This window comes from Xenopus laevis, chromosome 6L (assembly GCF_017654675.1).
Source record: "Xenopus laevis strain J_2021 chromosome 6L, Xenopus_laevis_v10.1, whole genome shotgun sequence".
Lineage (NCBI taxonomy): Eukaryota > Metazoa > Chordata > Amphibia > Anura > Pipidae > Xenopus > Xenopus laevis.
The window spans coordinates 42,275,024-42,288,568 of record NC_054381.1 but is presented as its reverse complement, the minus strand read 5'-3'; the positions used below and the strand labels follow the sequence as shown (position 1 = coordinate 42,288,568).

Here is a 13,545-nt window from a genome sequence, read left to right as displayed (position 1 = left end):
TTTTGAAGATCACACTTTAATGTATGTCAATTTGCCAAACCTTTCTAAGCACAAATGCCCAGAATATATTTTTGCATAGAGGGAATCTTTTCTGCTGGTGTTATATTTGCATTCTGATTATCAATTATGGAAATAAAAAGAGTTAAACCCAAAGAATTTGTGTTTTTTGCCTGAATTCGAATTGTCTCTTAAATCCATTGTACTGACTGGGAAGTTGTGGTGAAAATCTCTGTATGCTTTAGTTCTGGAAAATAAGCTTTGCAATTCAAGTAAGTTAGGACCTTGTTGTTCTGTTTTTATGTCATATAATTCTTGTGGAACTGGTGTCTGTGATACCCTTTGCTTAGTGCACCATCCATTAAGGCTTTCCTGAGTCATATCATGGGCAACATTTTCTGGTAATGATTTCTTTAGATTGGAATATGTATATTCATCTTCACTGGGATGTAATTCCTTATCATATATTGATTTTATTTCTGAGTTTCCTTCCTGAAGCCCTGAGGCCTGCATGAGCTGCCTACTATACAAAGCATCTGATTGGTCGGTATCTGTGATTTTGCGTAGCTCTGGTTCCTTAAACTGCCTCTTTCTGGCTGAATGCGCTTTGCGTTCTTCTCCAGAATAGTGACATCTTGTGCTGCGGTGGTTAGATAAGGTATCACAAGCTGGAAACGTGTGATGTTTAGAATAGCATGGAATCCCACAATCATTCTCTCCATCTAAATCAGGACTCGTTTGTATATTTTGAACCTTGGGTAGCAAGTTTAACACTTTTTCTTTTGCATTAGTGGGATTGTCAGACACTTGAATACAGGAAGCTCTTCCTTCTAGAGGTTCTGATTGTAAGATCTGGAAAAATCATTTTACAAAATATTCACATTATTAGATAATCACATAATCATTCTATGATGCTAATAATAATTGCATTTAGCATGCAAGTGTTACATCAAACCTCTGCAAAAATTGCATTTATTTCAGGAGAGCTGCTGGGGCACCAGAAGGTACTTACAGGCATTACTATAAAGGAAAAATGTCATCTAACTTAAATTAGTAGATTTCAGTTCTTGTAACCCATGCGTTTAGCAATTGAAGTTCCCCTTCAGTAAGTATGCTGTACTTTTATCCAGCTCACTGCTTGAGGCATCATGGGAGTGCATCAGAAAGTAGAATTACCTGCTGTAAATTCTTCTATACAGGAATTAAGCAGAGAGAAAATCTGATACACTACATAGTGAGGTTAATGTATAAGTGTATGATTTTACCATTTCCGCACTTCCACCCAGCTGTCCAATACTGCCAGGGTCAAGAAAACCACCAGGATTCAAACGTTTCATTTCACTGTAATCTAAAAAAACAGGCAATGACACATCTAGTCAATAACAAAAGGCAACAAATATATGTTTTGAAGACAAGCAGTCAGCATGACATTTATTACTTCTTCTTTGGTTGGTGCACGTTCTTCAATGGCCACTTTCCACTGATACCACAAGCAGGAACCTTAGAACAGCACCACAAATTATTTTCACTTAAAAAGCCTTTATTAGTGCCTAGGGCATTACAGCAACGTTTCAGGCCATGCAGCCTTTTATCAAGCTTGATTTTTAAATCCCCTGGCCACCAATGTATTATTTTAATATTCTATAGGCCCCTGCCACCAATGTTTGTTTTAAAAAATATTTTTTGGAGCCCCAATTTTTTTTAACTTGTAAGGGGGGCCCTGGCACCAATGTTTTCTTTAAAAAAAAAACATTTTGGGGCCCAAAGTTTTTTTTAACTTGTAAGGGGGACCCTGGTTCCAATGTTTTTTTTTAACTTATAAGGGCAACCTGACCATCAATAGCTTTTTATAACTTGTGTGGGGGGGGGTTACTTTTTTAGCGCTGATGTCTGTGTGGTCTTTTAACTATGATGTGGAGTGCGCGGGTCTGGAGTGGGGCTTGGGTGCCAGGGTGGGTGGGGCCCCGAAAATGTTGTTGTACGGGGCCTCGTGATTTCTAATGGCGGCCCTGAAGATAGTAGATGGTTCCTGGGAGCTTCAGGCAGAAGTACTCAGCAAAGAAGAGTGAACTGAGGTAAGAAGAGCAATTCAATGAAAGTCGGGGAGAAGAACCCTGTAAGTAGCTCTTGTTGTAGTACATTTTAGGGTGATGGCAAATATGTGACAACACACCCAAAAATACTGATCCCTCCATAGGAATGGCAACTGTAGCATACACACAAACCCTCCATATGTAACTGAAGAAACAGGAAGTGATCAGGGTTCAGTAACCCATAGTAACTAACAGGATGTTTGCTTTTACCGTAGTGACCAGTATATGCTGTCTATTTATTGGTTGCTATAGGTGACTAGACCTTTAGCAAACATGGCACCTTTTATTAGATTGCACCATAAGTGCTTTTTGGTTTGCTACATCTGGTAACTGGCTTAGCAACAATCTAAAATGAAGGATGAGGAGCAAGTATTTGAATGACTCTGTATCCCTGTGTGACTGGTTAAGGTTCTCAATGACTGAAAAACATGTATTGCAATGTATGAGTCATCCACCAGAGGTCACTAAAGGACCTACAAATGCTATCAATTTCTTTGTATTAGTAAAGATGAACTAAAGATGAACTAAAAGTTGGATACAGAGCACTCACCCTGTTCAATAATTTCCCACAAGCAGAACAGGTGTTCCATGTGCCTAATACTTCAAAAAAGGTGCAGTGTCCTCTTTTTTAATTTTATCAACCAAAAACGTAAGTAATAGTGTCTAAGTTCCTTTCAAGGCCACCATAGGACATTATGGTTAATAGGTAATGTATCTCTATTGAGAACACTGCCATTGATACAGATGTTCTTAGATCTGAACATATACCATACCTGGGAAGCTGCGGCTATAAGATGTTATCCACTGGGATTTTAACAGACTTCTTTGCAAATGGTCAGTTCTCTCAGACAGCGGCTCTTCTTGTGACTTGTAGAAATGATTGGGAGCAACAGTTTTTGGAGGCATTGGATAGTAAATCTGCTTGCGCCCTCGATTAGATTTTGGAAACTAAATAAAAATAAATGATATGCTGTTACTGTCACAGGGCACCATAATGTTGTATTTAGCACATACTCACTAATAAATTATCTGAATGCACTACTACTGAGCTATGCAGTAGCACCGCCTGTTATAACACCACACCAGTCTCACCCAGAATTCCTAATGGCAATCACAGTGAATTTTGTACAACACTATGGTTGGACCTGAACTGGACAGCAGGAGGCGCTACAGAGTGGTGACTGCTGTTGGACTTAAGCAATAGGCCCTATATTATGACAATAGGTAGATGAAACACAAGTGCTAGTATATTCTCATGATGCACCAATATAACACCAAATACAGTACATCTATTTGTATGATTGCATCTGGCACAACTGCTAGCTCTCTATACTTGGAATGTACGATAAGTGCATTTACCAAGCATAACACATGTGTATGCAAAGCATAAGGCATCATGGGAGGTAAATCAAGCTTTACACCTAAATTCAATTTTTATAGATTATAGAACCCTAACTGGATTTTACTGCACACCTAGGGCAGTTGTTGATAAGACCCCAACTACTGACTAATTTAACCCTTAATGGGGCCCATCAGTGCAGTTAGACAGTTTTCTAACTGTAAATGCGGTGCCTTGATCTATGTTACTTTATCCCACCCACTATTGCCTGCTTTTCTCTCTTCAGTTCTCTCCAAAATTGACAAGTAGGGAGAAAACCATGCAGAGTACACCCCAGAATCACTGCCTACATTTGTCATTTAACACTCTTGCAGCCAACATAACAGCACAAAGCTGCTGGGCAAAAACTGAGTTATTTGGAGGTTAAAACTGCTATTATATTAACAAGTGTTTATAAAGCACCAACATATTCTGCAGCTCTGTACTGTTGAAAGGGTGTATAGATCATGCATACAAATTATACACAATACTGAGGGCCCTGCAGGTCTGGACTGAGAATTAAAATAGGCCCTGGCATTTCAGGTACACAGAGGCCCAATCAGCCCCCACCAGCCCACTAAATACTGAATTTCTATGGCAACTTATAGCAGCCCCTCTGGCATTTGCCAGAACCCACAGATTGCCAGTTCGGGCCTGGGGCCCTGCTAAGTAGAGCTTGCAATCTTTTTTAAAATGCTGTCATATATGAATGTATCGCTTGGCAGTGCAGCAGTATGGATTTTTATGTTTTAGGACCTTAGGAAGGGATGGTTTTACTTTTGTACTGGTGAGGCTTCACATTCTTAAATTTTGCCCTGGGGCCAAAATACTAGAAACCACCCTATGAAAAAAGCAAGTCATTGTGAGACTTCTCTCTCCGTGCTACACAAACATACAGTATTGCTTGTTAATTAGCAAACATTTGTTCTCTGTGTTAGTCCTGTCACATTTGGTTTTGGGTTAGTATTTGCCCCTTACTCCATTTACCTCCATTCCACATAGTGACTAGCAGTGGGGAACTGGCCTTTCTCTATTTGTGAATACTGTCATATTGACACCAGAAAGTGGCTGGGAAACTGGACATGCATCTACCAGGGCAGACAACAGGGCCCTTTAACGGCCTGAAAAGTCTCAGAGTGAGACTGGAGGAAACAGCATATCAGAAAGAAAATGTGGCCCTGGTAGAGAAGCAGCATGGCCTGTGTGTGTGGGAAAAACCAAACACCAGATAGCCTCATTAGAATATACAATTTGAGGCAGAATATTACCAAAGAAGCCTGTCCAATGGTGTTAGGGTTGGCACATCACCATTTTGAAATGTAAGATACATGAATCCACAACTTGTATGACTAATTAGTGATTGATTCAGGTGCATATTGCCTGGTTGCACATAGATTATTGTAGTCATGCAGGATGTGGCTTCAGGAAGTGTGACAGGCAATGACCAATGGAGGGTGCATAGGCAGGCCTGGATTTGTGGAAAGGCCACCTAGGCCCGGGCCTAGGGCGGCAAGATTTTAGGGGGGCGGCATGCTGCCCAACCACACCCACATTGGTTCAAAAACACTGGTGATGCACTGGAGATACAATCATTTTTTAAATTTCCCATGTGCCAATCCCCATTGCTCTGGTCCAGATGATGAAAATTTGCACGAATAAAGCGGAGGGGACAGGGGCGACGAACAGCAGTGGGCCTAGGGGCGCACACTATGGAAATCCGGCCCTGTGCATAGGTAGAGCAAAGGGGTTGAAATTTTCAGATCTTTCTGAATTACTGTACATTATACAACTTCCTAATCATAAAGTTAAACGGGTGCAAAGACTTATCAGATAATCCCTTAAGAAGAATAAGACTGCATTAAAGGATTTTGTACTTACATGAAAGTATCCATCCTGACCAGGCCAGATCAATGGATTTTTGGGCTCACGAATGTCAATTATTTCATGTCTGTATGGATTTCCTGAAACACAGATATAAAACAGCAAAGAGGAACAATTCTTTTTCACGTGATCTTAAAGATTTATCTTAGCTGGAACGTAAACAACACCTTCATATTTGATTAGTATGGGGGAATACTTATTCTTGAATAAGTCTAATATTGTTCCTGTTTTTTAATAATTTACTCACTTTATGGAATACTTGAATTACCACATTTAATAAATCTGATACTTGTGCCAATTCTTTAGAATATGTTTGACTGCTCTCAAAATTGCCCCCAGCTGAATAATGGAAGTGCTGCTGTATCACAATGTTACATTCATTGATCATTCAGTTTAAGTATGTTAAACTGTAAAATGTAGAAACGTCATCATTAAAATCATTAAAGACAATGCCACTGCCTATGTTACACAACAAAACAATATTGAGGGTATCATTAAGACATACCACTAGTTTTCCTTAAGACAATAGTGTCATATCCACGTGATGGGGTCTCTGGATGAAGTGGAGAAAAGGTGCCATCAGGTTCTTCAGGTGGATTATAGCTTGGAAACACAGCAAATTTTGATATGTGTGACTGATACGGGTGCTCTGCTGGGAAGTCTGTGTGTATCTGTTTAATACTAAATTGACAGGAAATTAACAAAGAAAAACAAAACATTTTTCATGTAGAAAAAAAATCTAATTTACTTTACTCACTTGATAGAAACATCAGGTGGTTTAGGATACCTAAAAAAGAAATAAATATAAAATAATCTGCTACTGCAAAAGTTAATAAAGAAATTGTATCCTGATCCTCATTATAATTATGAGGTTCAGTAATAATGTTTTATCCTATCTGCACACATTTGGGACCCTATTTATCAAAATTCTAATTTATAAAAAAAAAGTCCAACCAAACTAGAATCCATGATTTGAATTCTTCCAAATAGGATATTGATCTCTCCCATTGAATTATATACAACCTCAGCAGGTCTGAGATGCCAGATTTTCGGATTTGGACTTTTTGCAGCATTGGGCTTTAATAAATCCTGAAAAATTGGAGGATTTTTTCTGACTAAACATTTGGATTTTATAGTAAAAAAACTCAATTTTTTCAAGTGTTTGGCATTCAGACTTTAAATAACCCCCTTGATGATGTCCCTGCACAGTTGACATTATAAGAACCTCACTGGTTTGCTAATGGATACTATGCCCTCTGCCAGTTTACTCAATAACTCAGCTTACAAGGATTCTCTAGATCAGGGATCCCCAACCTTTAGAACTTGTGAGCAACATTCAGAGTTAAGGAACAACACTAGTATGAAAAATGTTCCTGGGGTGCCAAATAAGGGCTGTGATTGGCCATTTAGTAGCCCCTATGTGGATTGTCAACCATTGAGGCTCTGTTTGGCAGTGCACCTGGTTTTTATGCCATCAAAATGTGCCTCCAAGCCTGGAATTCAAAAATAAGCACCTGCTTTGAGGCCACTGGGAGCAACATCCAAGGGGTTGGAGAGCAACATGTTGCTCATGAGCTACTGGTTGGGGATCACGGCTCTAGATGGATCCAAAATGATATCTAAAGATAAACTACAGATAAAAGAACTTATTAACGAACACAAACACAATTGCGGCACACTAAAATTGTTGCAAATCGTGTGCATCATTCATAAAAGTGTTTGCATCTATACACACGCACACTGATGCCAAGGAAACCTAGATATAGCTGTAGTTTCAGGAGTCAAACGCCGCTACTGACTTGCCCCAGATCAATCAGATACTAGTGAAAATATTAATTCCATGCACATTGGTGTCCTGAGAAATGCAGACACAGACATAATGAAAACATTAGCATGTATATTAATACATCACAAGTCACTTCCAATGGAATTCTAGGCAAAAATACTGCATTGTAGATGTAGAAAAAGTGCACTTTTCACTTTGCTCTGAGTTTGTAAATGAGCCTTAAAAGCTCTTCTATTACCACTAGAAATAGAATTACTTGAACTCTGTCTTGAATACAGAGATTTAGCAGGCGCATGCTGATGCAGCAGATTTTACCATTTCTATAAACCTAAGCCAACGCCCCAGAAAAAAGTGCAGCTGTTGAAAATATAATTCGATTTGTGCGGGGAGGTGCCAGGTTGCACAAAGGGCATTTACAAAAACATAATAACTTTACATGCTGTATGTGCATAATGTAATGGGATTGTATATTTAAATAAACAGTAGACTTAAAACACACAGGTAAAATTACATGAACGCAAGATATCTTCAGGTGACACTGGAACCAGCACATAGAAATGAACAAGTAACTTAGCACATACATATTTCTTGAATTCTGAATATATTTCCTCTCCTCTTCCTTCTTATTTCATTATTTATATTTGTATTCATCTCTTTGAAGGATGATTTGCCAGCAGCCTGAGGGTTAGCTAAATACTGTATGCAGGCTGATCTAAATATTCTTTGCTCTGACACTGACAGATGCAGCTGCTTCCCAACAGCACAGCAAAGCTTTTGATGTTTCCTCTCACATTTTATAGGGTCATGTTTTTGTTCCACATGAACCCAATACTGTTTCTTTTTGAAAGGAGAAGGAAAGGTTGAAACTAAGTAAGCCTTATCAGAAAGGTCTATGTAAATTCACCAGTAAACCCTCAAAGTAATGCTGCTCTGAGTCCTCTGTCAAAAGAAACACCTCATTTCTTTCCTTCTATTGTGTACACATGGGCTTCTGTATCAGACTTCCTGACTTCATCTTAAACCTTATTTCCCTGGGCAAGAGCATGCTCGGTTTGCTCCTCTTCTCCCCCCCCCCCCCCTCCTCTGCTGTAATCTGAGCCCAGAGCAGGGATAGACTCAGGCAGGAAGTGATGTCACACCAAGTTAATACTGCAGCTCCTATCCTAAACAGACAGAGAGAGCTTCTAGAGCTTTTTACTCAGGTATGGTAAAACATTCTACAGAATAAATTTAGCGTTCTAGCTTGCACTATTGCAGCTAATCTATTAGATTTCATCCAGAATTACAGTAAATATAAAGAAAAGTACATGCAAAATAAGGATAAATTCTTTAACGTTGTTATAATTGTGTCTAATGTGTTCTTGCATGCAGGTACATACCAATCACAGGAAAAGTACATCACGAACCAGTGACTGACTCATGTGATATGTTTACTTACAAATCATCGCTGGCACGCACTGCACTCTTTCTCAGCTGGGTTATATCGTAGTACTGCTCAATGGGAAGTCCTCTGCAAAAAAGAGATATGGAAAGTCTAACATACAGCAGCATAATATGTATGCAATCATATGCAGAGGGAATGCTTGATTTGTAAATGGTTTTTCCAACCTGCTGTCAGTCGTGTGCTGAGAAATCTCTTATTTATAAACTGAAATATCTATGGGAAGCATAAGGGAGAATAAGTGTGCCCTTAGTGCACACTTAGGGGCAGATTTACTAAAGGGCAAAGTGACAAATGCGTGACATCATTTCGTTACTTCGCCGATTTACTAATAGCCGCTGACATACCTTCGCTAGTGAAGGAGATAGACTCTAGCTGTAATTCGCTCCCTTACGTCTGGCGAAGTTGCGCTCTGGCGAATGGATGTAATTACGCAAATTCCCTAAGACGTGGATTTTACTGAACGTTACCTCTTGCGCCAGACTTGTGTTCGCCACCTCAGACCAGGCGAAGTGCAATAGAGTAGATAGGAGTTCCTCAAAAAATTGTTTTTGTAAGTCCCAAAAAATGCTGGTGACTTTTAATTTTTTATACACTGGGCTCATGTGTAAGGCAATATAACAACACTATTTTATTTTATTAAGGTTTCCCAGGCTTGTGTAGTGTAATGTATTGGCTGCAACATATACATCCATTCAACTTTAACTTCCTGCCGTATGCAAATTAGGCAACGCTAGCGCAACTTCGCTTTGCTTGCCACAGTAGTGCTAGCGCAACTTCACCAGCATTCAGCACCCTGGACACAACTTCAGATTTTAGTGAATTACCGTTGTCCTGGTGAATCTACACCTGGTGAAGTGTTGTGATGTGAGTGAAGCGGACGCTAGCGCAAATCGTTTTACTGTTCCTAGTATCCATTAGTTCTATAACAGAATAAAATTATATTTGTCACACTCTGGATTTATCTATACTTTAGAACACTTTAGACATATTGTGGAAGTTCTAGACATGGAAAGGTTCTATTAATACAGGCCCTGTCATGAGACATGCTATTAACAAATTGCTGGCATTGTGTAATGGCTATGTCCATATAGACAGAAGGGGAACATCTTACCTTGGCCAGGGGTCTCCTCCATAGCCATAGTGCTTGTGCCCCTTGGCTTCTAGAGAAGGAGGTTCTGCCTTTGGTCTGTGATTGTCCGGAAGGCACACTGGACCTATTCCCCCATATTCTCTTTCTCTTCCCCATGGAAGCCTTGTTGGTATGCTTGACTTCGAAAGATATTCTTCATAGCTGTGAATCATACATTTCATAAATTAATTTATTGCAGACAGGGATCTTGTAAAAATTTAACAAAAAAGAGTTACATAATAAAAAAAAGAGGTAAGAGGGCTCTGCTTACAATTTAATTAAACACATTGTTTCAAAAACAAAGGAATTGTTTTATAGTGGGTACCCTTTTATTTAATTATTTTTGGTGGGTATTGTAAGCAATGTATCAGTGTTTTAATGATTTATGCAACTGGAATTTAAAAAATATGCAAGTCAAAGTTAGGTGACTTCTTGATGGAAAGGACCCACAGTAGTGGTCCATGTGGATAATAAACTTAGATGTACCAAGCACTGCCATAAAGCATAAGGACCAGCAAGTTTTGAGCTGTATTAAAAGAGGTATAAATTCGAGGGAGTAGAGGGTAATTTTTCCCCTTTAGAAAACACTGCTAAGGCCCCATCTAGAATATGCCACGCAGTTTTGGTTTTCAGTGATTGAAAATTATATTAATGAAATAGAGACAGTCCAAAGAAGAGTGACTAAGCTGACAATGGGTAAGGACAGTCTCGGTTTTGAGGAAAGGCTGGCCAAAGTGGGATTGGGATTAGAAGAAAGTGGATTCCATTTTAAAAATGTCAAAAAGTAAATTGGAGCTGTGTGGTTATAGAATTCAATTCCAGAAGTGGTAGTACCAGCAAATACAGATACAAGTTCAAGATAAGATTGGGTAGCTTTTTAGCAAGGGAGGCAATGCATAGCTACTGAAATTAACTCTGAGTACAAAGTTTATCCAGGGACTGATATCTTGGAGTCTAAAAGTATGTTTTCCCTCACCGAGGCAAATTGTAAAGACTTCAGATGGGATTTTTCACTTTCCTCTGGATCAATTAGTAGTTAGGCAGGTTTCATTTAGACAAAAAGTTTGAACATTGATGGACATGTGTCTTTTTTTACCTAAATTACTATGTTACTGTTACTATGAATGATCCATGCAACAAATGAAATATGCAGTCATTTATACACACACACTTACTGACACACCAAACAAGCACACTTTTAATGTATGCACACCATCACTGGTATAAACACACACACTGATTAATGCACACAACCAACACATGCATACACTCATTGAATGATATGAATGATACATGCACCAACTCACACATATACATATTTATTGAATAATACATGTTCCAGATCACCCATGCAGTTGTTATTATTGCTATTAACACAAAAATGAGAAATTTTAAGAATAATATATTTTAATAAACATACTGATTTTAGCCAGTGCGAATTTGATCCGCTTCGTTTTGCCAAAAATTCGCCGCCAGCGAAATGTCGCCAACGCCCATTAAAGTCTATGGGTGTCTAAATTTTTTTATTGCGCGGCGAAATATTTTTGCCACGCGTCTTTTTTTTTGCCACACGGCACCATACATGGGTGTCATTTTCACGGCGAAACAAGGCGAAAAAATTCACCCATCCCTAGCCACTATCTCTTGGAACCCCTAGGATGGAAAAAGTCAGAATCCGAAAATCCGGCATCTCAGACATGCCGAGATTGTATATAAATTAATGGGAGAGGTCCCTATCCTATTTGGAAGTTTGTGTGGTCTGCGCTCAAATTTTGCGCTATTTGCTCCAATAAACACTAGCATTTTTGCTGTGAGTGATCCTCTGTCTACATGACTCACTGAAATAAAGTACCCCTGTTGCAAAATATGAGGATATTAGAAGTTACCTCGGTCATGAAACTCCTCGGTAACTTATAATATCCTTATATGTTACAAGAGGGGTACTTTATTCACTATATATATATACAGTATATATATATAAAATAAAAAAGTCAATGCAGGCTATTACTTTATCTCCACAAAAAAAGGTTATTTTTGAGTCTTGCTCATGCACATACATACTAAAATACATGTCTTACCGCCCTGGTGATACAGTGAAACGCTGTGGTATTTGCCGTGGAGTCAGTATTTCAGAGGACTGATAAGAGGGAACTAGACATTGAGCCCCTTCTCTTTGCCTGTAGTAATGTGGCAAGTCATATTGCACTGCCATTCCTCATATTCCAGTGCCTAGGTCCTGTAGAGGAGGATTGAGAAGCATTGAGATATTGAAGTATATTCTTACTGACTGAATACAGACCCAGAGAAGGCTGACAACATAGAAATCTGACTCTGTATCCTGGATACAGCAGGGTGCGCCTTCAGCTGGATACACTACTTACTGCAAAAAGACTAATCATCAAGCTCATTAGAAAGAATAAAGGCAAAGACATCCACAAAACACACAATGACCAGGAGCCAGGGAACAGACCCAGGATTTTACTGAGTGGGGTTGCTGAGTGAAAGGGTTTTTTTTGCTCAAGGCTCATTACAGCAAAGGGATGTCATTAGTTCTCTTAACTGCATTAAGTTTTGAAAGAAGTATCTCACATAAATGGCACACCTCTCATTTTAATAAATAGGTGTGCAAGTACATACTACTGCTTTCTTAACATTGCAGTGCAGTCCATTGGTACTGCAGGGGACCCATAGTGAAACTGCTGCCTTATTTTCATTAAAATTATTGAGCAATGGCCTGCCTAGTGAAATTAATTATGTGTTAGTGTATTAATAAAATATGTGGGGAAAACCATGGCAAAATCATGTCCTGTCTGATCTACCCAGATCATGCCCATTTATACCCAGTCACCCTCCTGACATACTTGTACTTCACCCAATCACTAGTAAACCTTGCCACTTTTCAGGTATGAGATTGCCTAAAAACTAACAGAAGGCAAGAGGACTCAACTTTAATAGATTTGTAAGGCTTCCAAATGATACCAATACAAACTTTTCAATCTATAGATCTGTATGTTTAACACAATAATAAGTTATTGAAAGTATCAAAATGGAAATAATCCACCACAGTGCAGTGTATTTTCCTTATGATAAAAGTGATGCCACCCAACAAATTTACAGACACAGCAAAGCATTTGAATTAAGTATGCCAGCCTATACCAATCTTAGCTAAATGGAAGACAATATTTCTACCACAGAAAGTTTCTACAGAATGAGTTCTGGAAAGAGGGGCGTTGTTATATCTATGCAGAAAATGAAACGGTCTCTCTGGCTCTTTTCTTCACATGCTGCTTTGTGTTGCTTGGCAACTGCAGAGTCTTCCTGTTCCTGTTGCCTTTTTTGATAATGTTAACCAAGATATATATGATTTATTGCACTTCATTGTTTCAAGTACATTATTACATACATTACCATTATTTATTATTATCGTCAACTATTATAAAAAATCTGATAATATATGATACCTATTTATTAATAAAACTGACTATTTCTATTTCTGTCCATTTAGTAAGCATTCCTGGACTAGCATACTGTGGTTTGATTATCTAGGACCAGCTTGATGGCCATATCTGTCAGATATCGGCTCATTTGGAAGCCAATTGATCAGATCTCCAGGTGTATGGCTAGCTTTACCCGTTATCTATTGCAGCTTTGATAGAGGCAGCAGAAGAAACAACATAAATATAGAAAATAAAGACCAGTTGCAGGGTTGTTTTCATTGCTAGCTTCAATGATTACAAATAAAAATCTACTGCAATCACAAGGGGATGTAAAGGCAAAAAAATAAAATCCAATTTTTACTTTCTTTAATGAAAAAGAAATCTATCTCCAATTTACGTC

General features: G+C 38.7%; 1 protein-coding gene across 1 annotated transcript; it reads right to left on the bottom strand.

Annotated features, from left to right (window-relative positions):
• On the bottom strand, positions 1-12,985 carry LOC108718883 (uncharacterized protein C7orf31). Its single transcript, XM_018267392.2, has 10 exons — positions 12,898-12,985; positions 11,787-11,944; positions 9,691-9,870; positions 8,574-8,645; positions 6,107-6,136; positions 5,855-6,030; positions 5,347-5,429; positions 2,864-3,038; positions 1,263-1,345; positions 1-849 (listed from the first exon to the last, which is right to left on the bottom strand). Exons 2-10 carry the CDS (start codon positions 11,918-11,920, stop codon positions 121-123), a joined length of 1,662 nt encoding a protein of 553 aa, XP_018122881.1. The 5' UTR covers positions 11,921-11,944; positions 12,898-12,985; the 3' UTR covers positions 1-120.
• Positions 12,986-13,545: the final 560 nt, after the last annotated feature.